This window comes from Marmota flaviventris, chromosome 14 (genome assembly GCF_047511675.1).
Source record: "Marmota flaviventris isolate mMarFla1 chromosome 14, mMarFla1.hap1, whole genome shotgun sequence".
Lineage (NCBI taxonomy): Eukaryota > Metazoa > Chordata > Mammalia > Rodentia > Sciuridae > Marmota > Marmota flaviventris.
Genome location: NC_092511.1, coordinates 20,924,830 through 20,943,424, shown reverse-complemented (window position 1 = coordinate 20,943,424; position 18,595 = coordinate 20,924,830). Strand labels below are relative to the sequence as shown.

At 37.7% G+C, this 18,595-nt stretch overlaps 1 protein-coding gene across 4 annotated transcripts in view; it reads right to left on the bottom strand.

The window, feature by feature from the left end:
* Positions 1 to 932: 932 nt before the first annotated feature.
* The window catches only part of Znf512 (zinc finger protein 512), a 32,236-nt gene continuing 14,573 nt past the window's right edge, over positions 933 to 18,595 (bottom strand). For all 4 annotated transcript variants that reach the window (XM_071601449.1, XM_027933428.3, XM_027933429.3 and 1 more), the window contains 8 exons: positions 18,335 to 18,421; positions 17,841 to 17,939; positions 16,459 to 16,626; positions 14,003 to 14,197; positions 7,794 to 7,895; positions 6,792 to 6,854; positions 5,578 to 5,676; positions 933 to 2,883 (listed from right to left, as the gene is read on the bottom strand). In XM_071601449.1, the coding sequence (XP_071457550.1) occupies positions 2,575 to 2,883; positions 5,578 to 5,676; positions 6,792 to 6,854; positions 7,794 to 7,895; positions 14,003 to 14,197; positions 16,459 to 16,626; positions 17,841 to 17,939; positions 18,335 to 18,421 (1,122 nt within the window). In that variant the 3' untranslated portion in view covers positions 933 to 2,574. The remainder of the gene's footprint in view (positions 2,884 to 5,577; positions 5,677 to 6,791; positions 6,855 to 7,793; positions 7,896 to 14,002; positions 14,198 to 16,458; positions 16,627 to 17,840; positions 17,940 to 18,334; positions 18,422 to 18,595) is intronic.

Below are 18,595 nucleotides of genomic sequence, written 5' to 3'. Positions count from 1 at the left end.
TAATGTCTCAAAAACACATTTATTTCTTGCTTACATAACAGTCTCAGATAAATGTTCTTGGTTGGCAAATGATTCTCCTTCACAGGGTGACTCAGGGAGTCAACTATCTTCCATTTTGTGCTCTCCCCAACATCATCTGTGTCTAGATAGCAGAAGGGGGAAGAGAGCTTAGAGGTACACTTACTGTCTTCAAACTGCTAGCCTGGAAGGTTACACTCAAATTCCACAGAGGGAACTCAACTGGCAAGCCCTTTACTGCCAGAAGACAGGAAAGTGGAAAAAGCAGTCTAGCCATTTGTCCTACAGGCCTATAACTTCAGAAGATGAGAGCAGATTTAGGTGGATAGGTAGTCTGATACACATTTTCAATATTTCTCTATTGTAAACAGTACTGCAATAATCAACCTTGTTCAACTCTCTTGCTAAAGTGAGCAAAACGAATTTCTCTATATATACCCAGGACCGAAGCTGTTCAGCCTCAGGATTATATTATTACTAGATATTGCCAAATCATTTTCAAAGTGATTAGGCCAATTAACACTCCAAAATTGAGCATGAAAGTTTATACTACTAAACATCCTAGATATACTCAATACCGCCAAACTTAGTTACTGTAATGAATTTTTTTAAAAAACTGAGTAGTGTAATGAGGATGATCTATATTGACTCCTGCTGATCCTCAACCTTGAAAAGCAAACAGAATAGGAGTGCAACAAGGGGCCTGGATGAAACAGGACAATATATTTCCTGTATCATTTCACTTTAGCCTCAAATTCTTCATTTGAGGAGTTATAGAACTACTGAGACAATTGCATATGGACTTATTTCAGACTCATCCCCACCTCCAGCCATCTTCTTAGCCCCACATACAGCACCAGCAAAGAGTCAAGCAGCAGGTCCAGGTCGAAATCAAAAAACAACTGGAAACATCATTCTAAGTGAGAGCCATTTATTTCTTTTGTCATTGCCAAACATTCCCCAAGTCTTACTCACCAGAAATTAACATAGCTTCTTCATTTCTCCTCCCTGACAACCCTCATCTACTGAAAGGTTTTAAGGATAAAAATGTAGTGTAGACATTCCATTTCCTTCACTTGTTTCAAAACTACCTATTCTGGCAGTATCTAATTCAGGTTTCAATGCTCCTTGTTTGAAAGTGGTCTTCACAAAAGCCCACATGTTAAAGCTATTCAGAGGAGCACAAACAACAGAGTTAAAGGGTGGTAATAGCCTTCAGAATTTGAAAGGTAGTATTCATCCACATCAAGTCTAATTTTTTAAGTGGCATATGCCACAAAATAGGCAAGAATATATAAGACCAACATTTTATGCAAAAGGGGAAAGAGAATCCAGAAACACGACAATGCTGCTCTAACCAATGCTCCAGAGAAAGCCACCCTCAAAGGGGAAGAGTCCATTAAACATTACCAGGTAAGTATGAGGTACAGAAAAAGAACTTTACTTTCCAGCTCCAGATTAATATCTACATCTGGTGTCAAAGTGTCAGAATATAAAGAGGATAGAACTTCATATATAAAAGAGGGTAGAAGGACAATATTCTCAGAAAATTCAGACACAGGGTTGTCTAAAGGAATGGATGAGGACTTAGCAGGATTATAGACTAACAAGTGAGGTAAAATCCAGGGCAGAAGGAATGTGCACCATGATTTCCAATCTTAATGGCATTACCAGGAGCAGTAGGCTACTGTGTCAGGGGCATTGTGACATTTCTCAATCCTTAGAATCAAGGGAGCAAAAGCAAGCTTCAGGAGGGCATCATTGCAACAGATGAGACTTCAGGCCCCAGAAAGTTTGGAGCAGTATTTATTGCTTCTACTTTTTTCTTTCTAGTCATTTTAATGTTTGAGCCACATTACTCCTAAGGCTGCTTTTCATGCCTGTGGGTCTAGTTAGTAGTCACTGCTACCTGGTAGAAAGATTTCCCAGTATAACCAGTGGAGGGAGGTTCTAGCTTTTTCTTGCTAAGTCCTTTTCTTACTTTCAATCCTAAAACCATATTGAGGACACACAACAGCCTCCATAAAGTTTTGCTTCCCAAGAGGACAGGGTAACCTACTATATAAGTGACAACAGTTCTAGCTTCTATAACAATATCACAAATACAAAATGATAAACCAGTATGGTTTTAAAAAATTAGTTTGGAATTGTTTTATAAGCTAGATGATGGAATGGCTACTAAATCAATGGAGCTTCCAAGAACATTCAAACCCCAGGAAGGAAAAGACAACCAAACAGGTTTCTTAATCTTGAATAGGGCAAGAGGGGCATATACTTGGCCTTAAGAGGGAGCTCTTTGGGCAAGAGAAGAGAAAAACAAGAGGACTCCAAAGAGGAATAGTAGGAAAACCTACTAAAAGGGGAAAGAGGGAGAATGAAAGTGAGTTAGTAGAGAAGACAATGAAATTTACACAGGAGAAAGGAGCTGAGAAAGTCACAGCCTTACACGAATAGCTGAAAGCATCTTCGCTCAGCCCCACCACTCAGGCCTCCCCACATAGTTCCCTGTGACAAGAGCATCACATTCACTCTCCTAGGAGCACTTTCACTGACTGCCTATTTCCTTCCTCGTTTATGATTCGTCTTTGGGGGCTTTACTTTCTGGAACTGTGCGGGCACTGGCTCCTGCTCTGATTCCTTACAGGAGGTCGACACGACCAGTTCCTCATTATTCCTCCTCTGATCCTTCCCTACTCTAAGACTCAGCTCAGTTTCAGGAAGCTCAATGCCAGGCTGCTGCCGCCTTCTAAGAGACCTTCTGCTCCTGTGCTGCTGCCTCCGCTTTTCTTCTTCCTGCTGCCGCTGCTTTATCTTCATCAGCTTTTCGAAGCTTTTGGTGGTTGTTGGATTTACAACAAACCAATCCTAGAGAGGCAGAACAGAAAAGTCATCTAGTGAGAAACACAGAAAGAACATACAGAAGGGGTATAGGAAGAATGAAAGAAAAAGCGTGGTTAGGGCATAAAATAGTAAGGAAGAAACAGGTATACAGAGTCATACCTTAGAACTTTATATATATTTTTTTTAATATTCTTTTAGTTATAGATGGACACAATACTTTATTTTTATTTATTTATTTATTTATTTATGTTTATGTGGTACTGAGGATCAAACCTAGGGCCTCATGTGTGGGAGGCAAGTACTTTACCACTGAGCTACAACCCCAGAACTTTATATTTTAAATTGAAGAAACCTAATACATGATTCTGGATACTTTTTGTTGTTGTTGTAGATGGACAGCATGCCTTTATTTTATTTGTTTATTTTTATGCCATGCTAAGGATCGAACCCAGTGCCTCACACGTGCTAAGCAAGCGTTCTGCTACTGAGCTACAGCCCCAATTCTGGGTACTTTTAATAAATGATCTACAAAGTCTTTTTATTGAGCATCATCCCATCCATTTCATTCTTTTATATAAATCTCATGATGAGATGTAAAGCACTGAGCCACAGAAGATTTTTATTTCATGGACAGTGTAGTGAACAAGAACATGATTTTTTTGTGTGGTGTGGGTGGGGTGGGCCACAGAGGAATGACCCCAGAAATTAACCATTTAATTTCTGGAGCATTTAACCACTGAGGCACATCCCTAGCCTTTTTTATTTTTCCTTTTGAGACAGGATCTCACTAAGTTGCTTAGGACCTCACTGAATTGCTGAGGTGACTTTGAACTTGCAATCCTCCTACCTTAGCCTCCCAAACCACTGGGATTACAAGCATGCACCACCACACCAGCCAAGAACATGAACTATGCAGCCAGTGCTCCTCAGTGCAATTCCCAGTTCTGTTTTAGTTATGTTAACTATAGGCAAGTTACTTAACCTCTCTGAGCTTCAGTTTAAAAAATTAATGGGTAGGACTGGGGTTGTGACTCAGAGGTAGAGAGCTCATCCAGCATGCGTGAGGCACTGGATTAGATCCTCAGCACCATATAAAATAAAATAAAGATATTGTGATATGAAAAATTGTGCTCTATAAGTGTAACATGAATTATAATGCATTCTGCTGTCATATATAACAAATTAGAATAAAAAATTTAAAAAAGATAGTGTCCACCTGTAACTAAAAAATAAATATTAAAAAAATTAATGGGTAAGGGATATGAAATCAAATTAGAAAGTATTCTTGCCAAAAATGTAAAAGAATACAAAAAGAACTGAATCTAATCAGTGATGTCATCAATCTTCCAGAACTAACTATCAATTTATATGAAACAGCTAGGATAGAAGAATACCACCAGAAGATGCAATCAGCAAAATCCAGAATATGAATGATCTAGTTTCTCCAACCAGTAAATGGCAACCAGAAAAAAGCTTCTAAACCTGCATGGTTGAACAGCCACTGCCCACATGTAGCTAATGAGCTCTTGAAATGTGTCAGTCCAAATTGAAATAATCTTTCAATGAAAAATTAACACCAAATTTCAAGACTTCACATGAAAAAACTGAAAATATCTCATTCATAATTTATTAATTGATGGCCATATTAAAAATAATATTGTGGATATACTGGATTAAAATTAATTTTACCTGTTTTAATTATATATTTTTAAATGCAGCTGCTAAAAAACTTTATATACATGGCTCACATTCCATTTCTATTACAATAGCAAATGCTCTAGATAAAAGCAAAAAATTGCAGTATATGGACCAAATATTAGATTTTGATTTGAATAAGCCAATTCTGAAGGGAAAAAACAAGACAATTAACGGGAAATTTAAATAATGACTCAATATATGAAGATACTAAAGAATCACTGTAACTCTTCTTAGGCATAATGATGTTTGTGGATATATGTTTTTAAAAATTTTTATCTTTTAGAGATACATATCAAAAGAATCATTTACACTTAACATGATATATGGAATCTGCAATAATCCTTTATAGTTGGTTTGTGTTTTTTTTTTTAAAGAGAGAGAGAGAGAGAATTTTAATAAATATTTTTTAGTTATCGGCAGACACAGCATCATTGTTTGTATGTGGTGCTGAGGATCGAACCCAGGTCGCATGCATGCCAGGCAAACGCGCTACCGCTTGAGCCACATCCCCAGCCCTCCTTTATAGCTGTTTTATGCAGTATATTGAACAGCATTAAAAATAGGCTGCTAGGGCTGGGAATGTGGCTCAGTGGTAGAGTGCTTGCCTGGCATGAATGAGCCCTGAGTTCGATTCCCAGCACCACAAAAAAAGTAAATAAATAAATAGGCTGCCAATAGACATTAGAATACCAGAAAGCATAACAGTATGTATGGAGATTGTTTGAAACAATAATGTCAAACATGTGAATTCAACATAGTTCCCCAATTCCTGATCTGTCTGGATTTAAGAGAAGAGCTTAAGGATGCTCTCAATTATAGTGATTTCATATATTTTCATAGAAAAACACAATTATGTCTAATTTTAGAGAGTATTTTAGCTTTAGTGTCTCAGTTGGTACCGTAGTTACTTTCTTTTGACACTCCTAGACCATAAAATCAGGGACAAAGTCCACCTCTCTTGCGGCTTACGTATCAGGTCCATAGGATTACAAAACCACTATGGGAAAGCAGAGACCTCACCTCAGCATGGACAGAGTTGATGTGATACTTGACACCACTCTCCGACACAAATTCTTTCTGACATAAAAGACACTTGTATTTTCCAGCCACAAAGTTTCCCTATTTCCAAAAGAGAAAGAAAATAAAGTTATTGGTAAAATCAGGAACACACACCTGGATTATGTGCAGGGATTGTTAGAGATGAAAAGGGGGATATTATTAGAGCAAAGGAAAAGATCCAAAACAGCAGTATGTTTAGGAAAACCAACTTAGACTCTCACCAATGCAAATCTGAACTAATGCAATTCTATACAAACACCTACTCCAACTTCAACAAGACCTGATGTCTATATTATGTACCATGCCACATTTTTGTACTTTCTCAGGTTCCTTTCACTTCACTTTCAGGTTCTTTTGTTCTTCCCCCAAATGAGCAAACTCCCCAAGTTCACCAGAAGCACCAATATGCAATTCTTCCCACTATAATCCACTGCTGCAAAGAGTGCCTTGGAAATCCAGAATTAGAAGAATACCATCCATAATGCCTAGTTTAAGGACTCAAAAACTAGGATCAAGATGACAAACTCCTAAGCATTCCTGGACAGATCTGGTTGGGATGCCTACAACTCCCTTATTGGCTTCAACTGAGACTTCTCTCCCCTCCTGAAGCTTCAGGTTTCCATGGTGCTCATTTTGTGTGAGGAGATACTTCTGAATGAGATTGGAAAGTAGCAGCATTTCCCATGGCTCGTGGGTTGTAGGACACCTGGGTCAACATGGAAAAGATTCAGTGAGGTGAATGGCTGTTAGTCTGACACCCTATCCCATCTCCCATCCCCAGAGGCCATATAGTTCAAATAGGTTTGGAAGATCTTCACCAATCCAGATAAGTACATGTAGCTTTTTTCCCCAGAAAGTTAAGGTCCAATAAGACAGAACAGGTCCAGTGTGGGAGAGGCTCAGAGGGAATCTCTGGTAGGGACTCAGAACTCATGTATTTTTCTCCAAATTCCTTTATTTAGTATGGCGTACAGCTATGTCTTCTCTGTGTCTTGGGCATACCCTGGAATCCCATCCAATATGAGACCAAGAATCTTTGCAACACAGAAGCCTTTAAAGCAGCCTCTGAAGATAACAGTAAACAGGATGACTAGCTGTTCACCTAAACTGAGTTCTCTTCCATGTCAGACTATTTTAAAGGATATATTAAAATATTAATTTTAAAAAATACAAACCAATGTACAAGAGCCTAGGTGAGCTTTAAGGCCAGATACACTACTGTAGACAGCCTCACAACCCTGAAAAAGAAAAGAATAAGGTGAAGGCTACACCAAAAACATCCTTCTCTTAGCAATCTGGCCATTTATACGATCAACTGTACATTTAGAAGATCAATATACAGTGCCCCAAAACAAACACAAAATGAATCCACATGTGAGTCACAAAAGCATGAAGGAAAACAAGGAATGCCAATATAGTGCAGTGGAAGAACACTTGACTAGCATGCATGAAGCCCTGGATATAATCTCCAAGACTACAGGTGGATCCAAAAAAAGGGAAAAAGAAAAGAAAGTCAATAAATTGTTCAGGAAAGTTTAATCCATTTCTTTTCCTAGTATTTTCTGTGATACTTAACAGAAATACAGAAAATTCCATGTTTAGATTTTTTAAAAATCCTTTTTATGTAGTGCAAATGTGTCTCCTACTCCTTTTATTTATTTCTTTCTAAGTATTGCTTATATAGTTGTGATTACAATCTTAAAGATGGCTAAAAAAATCTCTGCCCCTCTTGTCATCAAGAAGTGCAGTCTATTTACCCTCCCTCTGAGTCTGGGTTGGCCCTGTGATGTTTTTGACCAATACAATGCCATGAAAGTAATGCTGTGAAAATTTAAAGTGAGGCATTCAGAGATATGCAGCTTCTGCTTTCCTGTTCTTAGAATAGTCATTGTGTACCCTGCTGGTAGTCCCACTATCCTGCTAAAAAGAGAGGCCAGATGGAAGGCCAGGTTCCCAGCTGAATGCAACTGCAAAGAAGCCATCTGGGACATTCCAGTCCAAGCACTGGCCTGCTCATCTGACAAGAATTATTCATTTACAGAATTGTGAAGAAATAAAAATAACTGTTATTTTAAGCCACTACAGTTCAAGGGCTTTGTTATGAAGGAATAAATAATTGAAAACAAGAGCAGACGCTTCAGAAACATTTACTGAATTAATGAAAGAGAAAGAACTACCTGGTTAGGACACTGAATACGATGATACTTCTTGATATCTGTCTTCCATTTGTGTAGTACTTCCTGGCTGAAGGTAGGTAGCCCAGGGCGAGTATATTTTAACTAGAAGATAAGAAGCATTTTATTGCAGGACTGCAACTCCCAATGAAAATATCCCAAAAGCTTCACACCCACCTCTTTAGGTTATATATTTCAGTAATCCACGTTTATCTTCATATAGAAAAACATCTAAGATGTTAAGACCCTCTAAAGTTCCCAAAACTGACAAATATAAGTGGCTTTATTTAGGCTTAGAAGACTTTTGGATATAAAGCTTCACTGTTGTTAAAACATTTTTCTGTTCTTTTTTTTTTTTTAAAGCTGCAGAGCATATACATAGAAATAAAATATTTGAGGGAGGACGACAAAGGGAGGAGGAGCGAAAGAGAGCGCACGCACAAGGAGCTGAACACAGTGGTGCACACCTATAATCCCAGCTACTTAAGAGGATGAGGCAGAAGGATCCCAAGTTCCAGGCCAGCCTAGGCTACTTTATTAGACACCATCTCAAAAAATAAAAAGGGCTAGGGATGTAGTTCAATGATAGAGCACCCCTAGGTTCAATCCCCAGTACCTCGAAAAAGAAGGGAAAAAAGAGACAGGACTATAAAGATGTATTCATATAGTCTTTCAACAGAAAAATATGTAGATGATAAAAAGAAGCCATAAACTTTTAAATGTTAACAGTAGTATTCTCTGGGTAATCAAATTTGGGATGATTTTAATGTTTTCCTCTGTTAATCTGTATTTCCTTTCTTTTTTTTTTAGTTATAGGTGGGCACAATATTTTATTTTATTTTTATGTGGTGCTGAGGATCAAACTCAGTGCCTCACACATGCCAGGCGAGCACTCTACCACTGAGCCACAGCCCCAGCCCTTAATCTGTATTTCTATTCTTCAATTATAACATGCTGAATTTTGATATTTTTTAAATTCTAAAACAAAACAACTGAAGTTCAATCTAAAAGATGCAAAGAAACCAGAAAACATAACATGTAATCTTTGCTTATCTGCAAAAGCAGAATAATTTCTAGACCTCCTTTCACATACTTTGACATGAGTTACATGTACAACAACTGCAAGTGGAGCTTTCAGAGACAGCACCTGCAGAGACAGTTCCTGCACAGTCCACCTGGGTAAGAGCTTTACTTCTGGCAAGCAGTCTCCATGATTCAACAATAAAGTATCTTAAAAGGAACTGGAACTCTGAGAAAAGCAAATCAAAGCCCAGAGAGGTAATGGGGGAAAGAAGGTAGCTGAAAGAGGCCCTGGTAAAGCTAAATCAGAGCATAGAGTAGGTATTATTTATAAGCATTTATTCTCCTCAGCAGCTAGTACAAATGAGCCCATCTAAAATTCTTTTATGGTGAAAGGGGAATACTTGTTATATAAGTATTACTTTTATACAATAAACGACCTTAGTTATAAAAATTATGTACTAAGTAGCACTTAAAAATAGACAATGAGGGGCTGGGGTATGTCTCAGCAATAGAGCACTCACCTAGCACATGCGAGGCCCTGGGTTAGATCTCAGCACCACATAAAAATAAATAAAAGTATTGTGTCCAACTACAACTAAAAAAGAAATAAAGAATAGAAAATGAGGACAATCTCTGTGAATACACATGGAGTGATTTCTAGGAATATATTATAGAGTGAAATAGAACAGAGTGCAAAAAAAAAACCAGAGCACAGAGTAGGTATGCAAGCTGAGCATAGTGTGCATAGTGTAAAAAGTGTAAAAAGTTTAAAACTGTTCAAAAAAATGATAGGGGAATGTCAAAGAGACACAGAAAAATAAAAAGAGGGAAATATAGACTTATGATCATCCATCTCATTAAAATGCTTAGAAAGAATAAGCAGAAACTAATGGGTTTGGTTATCTTTGAAGGTAGGTGGGAACAGACAGAAAGAAAAGGAAAATGGAAATGGAATAGTTGGAGGAAGGAGTAGTGACTCTCCTTGAAGTATATCTTTTTTAAGTCTGACTTAGAAATATGGTAATATTACACAAACCTTCAAAAATAAATGATTTAAATTGAGGAAGAGGGGGAAAAGTGGGAGAACGCAAATATAATAGAATAAAACATGAACCTATTACAAATGAGTAGCATAATGAAGGGGGTGAGGAAGAAAAAAAATCAAGCTAAGCAAATTTGGAAAACTGTACTTTTACTATATATTTTATAAGGCTAAGGGTGAAAAAACTGCATGTAAACATTCTCCAGTAATTCTTTTACTCTACAGGGGAATGTGTCAGCAATTCTGAAACTACTGGATGTCATACTAGATTTGAGAAAATGTGTAATGATACTGGACATAACAAGAGTCAGATCTGAGCAGAGTGCAAAACAAAAAAGAGGGAAATATAGACATATGATCATCCATCTCATAAAAACTCCTTTTGGACAAAGGAGTAACAAATAAGGAAGAGGAAAACTAGAATGAAATTTGAGGTGTTGACTGGAATTAAAGGTATTATGACTTTTAATATACATACAGATAGGCATAGAAATAAACATGGATTTTCTGTGCATACACAAATATACAAACATATATACCTTTTAGCTCTAGGTACCAAGAAAGCCCAGAAACAATGAAAGCCCAGTAGGAAAGAGCACACCTAACACTAAAGTCTAGTTTATAAACACAATCTCTAAAAAGGAAGGAGTGTTCCTTGGAAAATGGTTGATTCCAGATGTGGGGCAGGAAAAATGCAAGCTGAGCATAGTATAAAAAGTTTAAAACTGTTCAAAAAAATGATAGGGGAATGTCAAAGAAACACAGGGGCCCACTTGAAATATCTTTCAAAAGTACCTAAATCTGGGACGATTTGAGCGGCAAAATAAATAATACACTGAATTATACAAAATAATAAATTAAGTATCTATGAGTATATTGCTGGCACCCCCACATCCTTAGCTTCTGCATGTGCTGAATCGATTAACTATGGATTAAAAATATTCAGAAAAATATTTCATCTGTACTGAACATGTACAGACATTTTTCTAGTCAATATTCCCTAAACAACATACTATAGCAACTATTTACACAGCACTTACACCGTATTGGGTATTATAACTAGTCTAGAGATGATTTAAAGTTATAGGAGGCTGGGTGAGGTAGTGTATGCCTGTAATCCCAGCAAGGGGGCTTACAGGAGGCTGAAGCAGAAGGATGTCAAGTTTGAGGCCAGTCTCAGCAATTTACCCAGGGTATTAGCAACTTTATGAGACCCTGTCTCAAAATAAAAATTAAAAAGGGCTGTGGATGTGGCTCAGTGGTTAAGTGCCCCTGGGCTCAATACCAGCACCAAAATAATTAAAAAACAAATAAGTAAATAGAGTATATAGGATGAAGTACATAGGTTCTATGCAAATATTATGCCACCTGACGTAAGGGGCTTAAGCATTCAAGGATTTTGGTAACTGAGAGGTTCCAGAATCAATCCCCCAGAGATAATGAATGAAGACTATAATGATATAAATTTTAATTAATAATTGTAGAAGAAATTATGGAAACAAAAAAAAATCTTCGTTAGGTAAATACTATAATAATACTTGTTACAGGCAAAAATCATTAGTATAAACTAATAAGTGGGCAGTATGATAAGATACAGGTTATTTTCATATTCTCAATCTCCCCACAAAATAGCCACTAATTAAGGAGAAGATTATTTAATTTAACCCTGGAGATATCTGAAAAACACACCTCACCCAATTGATTAGTTACTATTGTCAATAAAAAGACATATCAGGATGCTGAGGCAGGGGGATTGCAAGTTCGAGACCAACCTCAGCAACTTATTGAGGCCCTACAGACTTGCGAGACCCTGTCTCAAAATAAAACCTAAAAAATAGGGATGGCAATATGGCTCAGTGGTTATGAGATCCTGGGTTTAATCCCTGAACCAAAAAAAGGACATATCAATATCATGTACCTTCTGAAATGATGCATGAAGAAGGCCAATATTGCCTGGGTGATATTGTAGCCAAAAATATAATCCTCAAGCTGATCTTTCAAAATCAGCATACAAATCCATAGTGGGGAAACATTCTATAAAACAGCCAGTCAGTCTTCTTTAAAAGCATCAAGGACATAGAGACAAAGAGGGGAACCATAAATTGAAGAAAACTAAGGTGATATAATAACTAAATAAAATGTGGGATACTGTGGCATAGCCATTTAAGGTGTTGGCATTAGGGGAAGCTGGGTAAACAGTGCATGGGGGGGGGGGGCGGGCTGGGGTTGTGGCTCAGTGGTAGAGTGCTCGCCTAGCATGCATGAGGCACTGGGTTCAATACTCAGCACCACATAAAAATAAAGATATTGTATCCACCTAAAACTAAAAAATAATAATGAAAAAAAAAGAGTGCATGGGAACTCTATACTATGAAACTGGTCTATAGATCTAAAAATTATTTCAAAACTAAAAACTTTTGAGCAGGGTGTGGTGACACACGCCTATATTCCCAGCAACTTGGAGGCTGAGACAACTTAAAGAGGTCAAGGTCAGCCTCAGCAACTTAGCAAGACCCTGTCTCAAAAGAAAAAAAGAGCTGGGGATGTGGTTCAGTGGTTAAGTGCCCCTAGTTCAATCTGTGGTACCAAAAAATAATTTTTTTGAGAAAATACATATTGCTTACATGTATATTTAGAAACACTAGAAATATTCACAAGAAGCCAATCAGAAGAGGTAATCATAACAAGAAGAGGGTGAGAGTGGTATAGCTCAATGTTTATCATCATTTTAATTTTTGAACCAGTAGAATATATATTATCTATTCAAAATTAAATTTTATGCTATAAAATAAAATAATGCCCTTTACCCATAACTGTCAAAAATATAAAACTGTTTTGTGATTTTAGGAGAGTATCTGCTAAATAAGACTATTAAATCTTATCAATGAATTAAATATTTATTTCAAATTCCCTACCACATACCAGGTTCAGTGAAACTTGACTGTAATATCACAAGATACACATCACTGTGCAAAGTTCACATTTAAACTGAATTTAGATAGCCTGTAGCAAGAGGAAAAAAAATAAAGAAGTAAGTTTGAAACAAAAAAGGATGCTCTGATATTAAAAACAAGATCCAATTCCTTGGACAGGACTGGTTTTTTGACCAAAACAGAGGTGTGTTAGATTCTAGGATTTGACTTTATTTCTTCTAAGACATAACATTCCTGTCACATAAGTCAATGTCCTAGGCCAAATATAAACTGTTCATGATACTCTGGAGAGTAACAAGACCTTAACTGTATATTGTACATGCCCTCAAACTGTTCCCTGATGATCCCAGAGTCTATGGCCTCTGTCTCCTCTTGACTGATGCTCCTTCTTCTAAGGTCTACTCTAATCCAATGACTTTCAAACAGGTTAGCATCCCTCAAAAGGATATTAGGGGTCAGGTAGGGGAATAATGAAAGTATAAAAGGGAAGGCCAAATAGATAAATTTTGGGCTCATGACCCTCAGTTTATCCAGAGCAGATCTGCTTTTAAGTTATTTTATGGACTGCTTTGGTGGTTTTTCTTTCTTTCTTTTTTTGGGGGGACAGGGGATGGGGGTACTGAGATTGAACCCAGAGGTTCTTTACCATTGATCCATATCCCCAACACTTTTATTTTTTATTTTGAAACAAGGTATCACTAAGTTGCTTTTGGGCCTCACTAAATTGCTGAGTCTGACCTTGAACTTATGATCTTCCTGTCTCAGTTTATCAAATCTCTGGGATTACAGGTGTGTACCACTGCACCCGGCTTATATACTGGTATTTTGCATAAACTTTTATTTGGTGGGCAGGGAGTTCTAGTGCTACAAAACCAAATTGAAACCACTTACCTAAACTAAACATAAACTACTACATCTGAACTAACAAACCAGAAACATACTAGACAAAGATTAAGCAAAAATCTAATCTGAGAATTCAGGTTCTCTCTGGAAGTAATACAAAATTAAGAGGGCTACTTGAGAAACTTCAGAAACAGACTATTATGCTAAGCCTTACCTGACCCCAAACACTTAAGCTGAATCAGATATACTCCAACTCCAGGGGTAAAGAAGCTAAATGTTGCTTATCATGAACTTAAGTACACTGGATTTTCTCTATACAGTAAACACAATATTAAACATGTTTCCAAAATTAATACAAGTCTCTACCACACCTTTCGATCATCAGGTACCAGGTCCTGAAGCACCTTCCTCTTAGGCCACTCCTTGGCCAGTTCAGCAGAGGCCAGCTCCTGCAAGTGGTATACAGCTATCTTGGCAGAACGCCTCTGAACTCGCCCCCCACTTTTTGACTCCAGGCTCATATCTTTTAAGCACTCTGGCTGTCCCGACTCTGGAAAGAAGGAAATCTGCAAGAATGAGACACACAAAACACAGGCCAGCAATTAAAAATTGTCCATTCTGCCTTAAGTAGCAAAAGAGCTATTTACTAACTTTACCACTAACATTGAGCCCACCAGATTAGAGCATACTTTACTGGTAAAAAAAAGTTTCTTATCAGGATAAAATAAATCTATTCTGTTGTATTAAGTAAAAGTGGTCAAAAATCAAGACACATTCATATACAAAGAAATGAACTTCAACCCATACCTCACACTATATACAAAAATTATCTCAAAACGACCACAGTTCTAACTGTAAAATATTAAATTATAAAAATTCTAGAAGAAACTGTGGGAAACAATTTTTGTGATTATAAAGTGTCAATTTGGCTAGGCTAATGTCATAAATCAATCAAACTAATCTAGGTGATGATAAGAGGGAATTCTATATAAATGTGATTCAAGTCCATAATCAGTTGATTTTAAGTAGGAGAGATACAGCAGAAGAGGCAGGGGACCCAGGCATGGTGGTGCATGCCTGTAATCCCAATGGCTTGGGAGGCTGAGGTAGAAGGATTGCAAGTTCAAAGCTAGACTCAGCAACTTAGCGAGACCCTGTCTCTAAACAAAATATTAAAAAAAGGGCTGACAATGTGACTCAGTGGTTAAGCGCCCCGGGGTTCAATGTCCAATGCCAAAAATAATAATAATAATAATTAAAGAACTAATGTAAAACATTTGTGTTGTTGGAAGCCACTAAGTTTGTGGTGAATTACAGCAACAGCAGAAAATTACAAATTAGAAAAAGAAAAGATTTTCTAGATAAACAAATACAAAACCCACAAAAACAAAAAAAGTATGAATTGAACTTTATTGAAATGTAAAATTCTGTTATTTGAAAAACTTGTAAAATATGATATATCTGATGGGACTTGAATTCAGAATATATGAATAACTAAATATACTTACAACTTAATAAAACAATTTAAAAATCCCCCAAAATCTGCCCAAAAAATGATCAAAGGGTTTGAACAGACACTTCACTAAACACAAACTATCTCCAAGTACTGTGGCATATGTATACAATCCCAGTGACTTCGGGAGGCTGAGGCAGGAGGATTCCAAGTTTGAGGCCAGCCTTGACAACTAGTGAGATCCTTTCTCAAAATGAAAAATAAAGGGCTGCTGGGAGTCATGGTATATATCTGTAATCCCATGGCTCAAAAGGCTAACGCAGGAGGATCACAAGTTTTAGGCCAGGCTCAGCAATTTAGCAAGGCCCTAAGCAAATTAGTATGACCTTGTCTCAAAATAAAAAATAAAAAGGGTTGGGGATATGACTCAGCACCCTGGTTCAATCCCCAGTACCAAAAAACTACACTGGACCTGTAGTTCAGTGGTGGTTACATGAATGCAGGTGCCAAAACTCCTAAATGTACATTTAAAAAGGCAAATATTGGGCTGGGGATACAACTCAACTGGTAGAGTGCTTGTCTCCTATGCACAAGGCCCTGGGTTCAATCCCCAGCATCACAAAAAAAAAAAAAAAAAAGGCAAATATTCCATATGTAAATTATATCTTAATAAACCTGACTCTCAAAAACACACAACAGGGAAGCTTGGAAATGTAATCTGGGGAAAAAAGTCAACACACATTTACACAAAACAAAAATTAGAATAGAGACAAGCTGGTCAGAGTCCAAAAAAATTTCCAACTAAAGGGGAATGCTTTTAGTTTAAAAGATGCAACAATAAAGTTGGATGCGGTGGTGCATCCCTGTAATTTCACCTACTTGGGAGACAGAAGGATTATAAGTTCCAGGCCAGCTTCCACAACTTAATGAGACCCTATCTCAAAATAAATAGATAAATAAAAAGGGCAGGAGACTACAGGTCAATAGAAAAAGCCCCCTGGATTCAATTTCCAGTACCAAGGAAAAATAAAAAACATTCACTTCTTCCTTAAATATACTTTAGTTTTTTTGGTTTGTTTTGTTTTCTGTGGTACCAGGGTAGAATTCAGGGCCTTGTACATGGTAGGCTAGTACTCTACCACTGAGCAACAACATCTCCAGCTCTGGACTATACTTTGAATTTTCATTTCCCTAACCTAATAATGTCCCAATGTCAGAAATAAGAATGAGAAAAAGAATTAGAAAGAGAAAACAAAAGCATTCAAAGATTAAAAGTTGACACAAAAGGACAAACCAAGATATACAGAAAGAGGCAGGGGTACACACCACCAAGTACAACCCCAAAAAAGGGTCTAGAGAGGAGTCAATACTCACAGGCCCATGCTCTGACCTCAGGTGATACGCAAGTCCAGCCTTCGATCTATATGGTTTTCCACAGTGGTGACACTTCAGGGTCATCTTCTCCAGCTCTGCAGCCCCTTTGCCACATTTTCTAACATGGTATAGATATCCCATAATGCTGGTGAAGGTACTGGAGCAACTCTGAACACAGGAAACAGACCCACATTAGAATCTAAAATCTTGGGGTTTTTTGGTACCAGGGATTGAACCCAGGGGTGCTTAACCACTGAGTCACGTCCCCAGATCTTTATATTTTTTATTTTGAGACACAGTCTTACTAAGTTGCTTAGGACCTTGCTAAGTTGCTGAGGCTGGCTTTGAACTTGTGATCCTCCTACCTCAGCCTACCAAGCTACTGGGATTACAGGCAACTGCCATGCTGTCCCACCCAGCTAGAATCTTACATCTTTTGACATGATCCCTAAATTTATAAAAAGCTATAAACCATTCACCACCAGAAAATACAAAAAAACACTGTGATATTATAAGACTTTCTCCAACATTTCCCCTTGGTACAATCCTTCCTTTTCCCTGGATGTCCTATCTGTGAGCCATGATATTCAATCAGTTTATTTAGTGTTGTAATTTGGGTGTGCCCCAAAAAGCTCACGTGTAAAACATTGCAAGAAGGTTTAGAGGAGAAACGATTAGATTATAAGAGCCTTAACCCCACCAGTGAATCCCCTGATGGAATTAACTGAGTGGGAACTGAAGGCAGATAGGGTATGCCTGGAGGAGAACAGTCATTAGGGATATGCACTTGGGGTATACATTTGTATCTGGCAAGTGGAGTCTCCCTGTGCTTCCTGATCATCATGTGAGCTACCTTCCTTCACCACACTCACCATGCCTTAATTGAGCCCCAAGGAATGGACTGAGACCTCTGAAATGGTGAGCCCCAAATAAACTTTTCTTCCTCTAAAATTGTTCTTGTCAGGTCTTTTAGTCACAGCAGTAAAAAACTGACTAATAAAGTTGGCATTTGCTGAATTATAACCAGGCACCTACTTTGTATCATAGTTTCCTGCTTGGTCTGTGATCCAACCCCACCCCAATATCAAACAGCCAGCAACATTAAAGTTGTTCATCACAGTGAGGTTACTTCATCACACACACACACACAAAAAAAAAAAAGTTGGTAAAGAAATCCCTCTAAACAAAGAGGAAGGCACTTTGGGGGATGAGAAAGAAAATAAAGAACTATAAATGAATTCAAGAGACCTAGAGAAGCAGGGGCCATCATATGCTGTAAGAACTAGGAAGTCCATAAAGGAAAAGAAGGAGAAATGGAGAACAACAAAAGAAAGACAATGACCTGGGACTCCAGGGACGAGTTGCTGTCCTTGAGCTCTTACCTCACGCATGCACCTGAGCTTTCCCAGTCTCTTTAGGACTGTTCGAAGCCGTTCCCTCTCACTTGGTTCATCTATTTCATCTCCAGCCTTCAAAATGGGCTAGAAATCAAGAGAAGCAAATAAGTAGATGATTCATGGAAATGCCAGACAGCAAAAGAAACACAGAAAATGAAGAACTGGACTAGCAGCTAAGCTAATATTCTGGTTTTCTCCAAGATCTAGCTTTCTCCATCTTCTAGACAGACAAAGGAAGTAAAGAGAATATAAATAAGAGTCTGAGCCTCTTCCTCCCAGGATATGAGCCTTTGGGGATAACCTACCCACACAAGTATCTACGGTCTACCTCCATGGTTTCATTGTGCATAAATCTTGAATAGAGTCTTCTTACACACCTATGAGGTCCCAGAACCTCAATCACCTGCACTGAGATATGTACACTCACCTAATAAAAGATATCCATACACCACATGAGCTCACAGAGAAGACACTCTTACCAAACTATTATGATTCGCCATGACATGATACTTCATCCCTGCCAGTGAACGAAGTTGTTTCCCACAATGATGGCAAGTAAACATTTCCTAAAAGAAAAACATAGTACTCAGTACCCCACTGTTCAACAGAGAAACAGAATACCACAAATTGCTATGCAGTGGGCTAAACACTTAGCATGCATTACTTCTTTCTTATCCACACATGGAATACCCACAGTAGTTATTTTTTCTCCATTCTACAAAAGAGGAAACTAAAGTCCA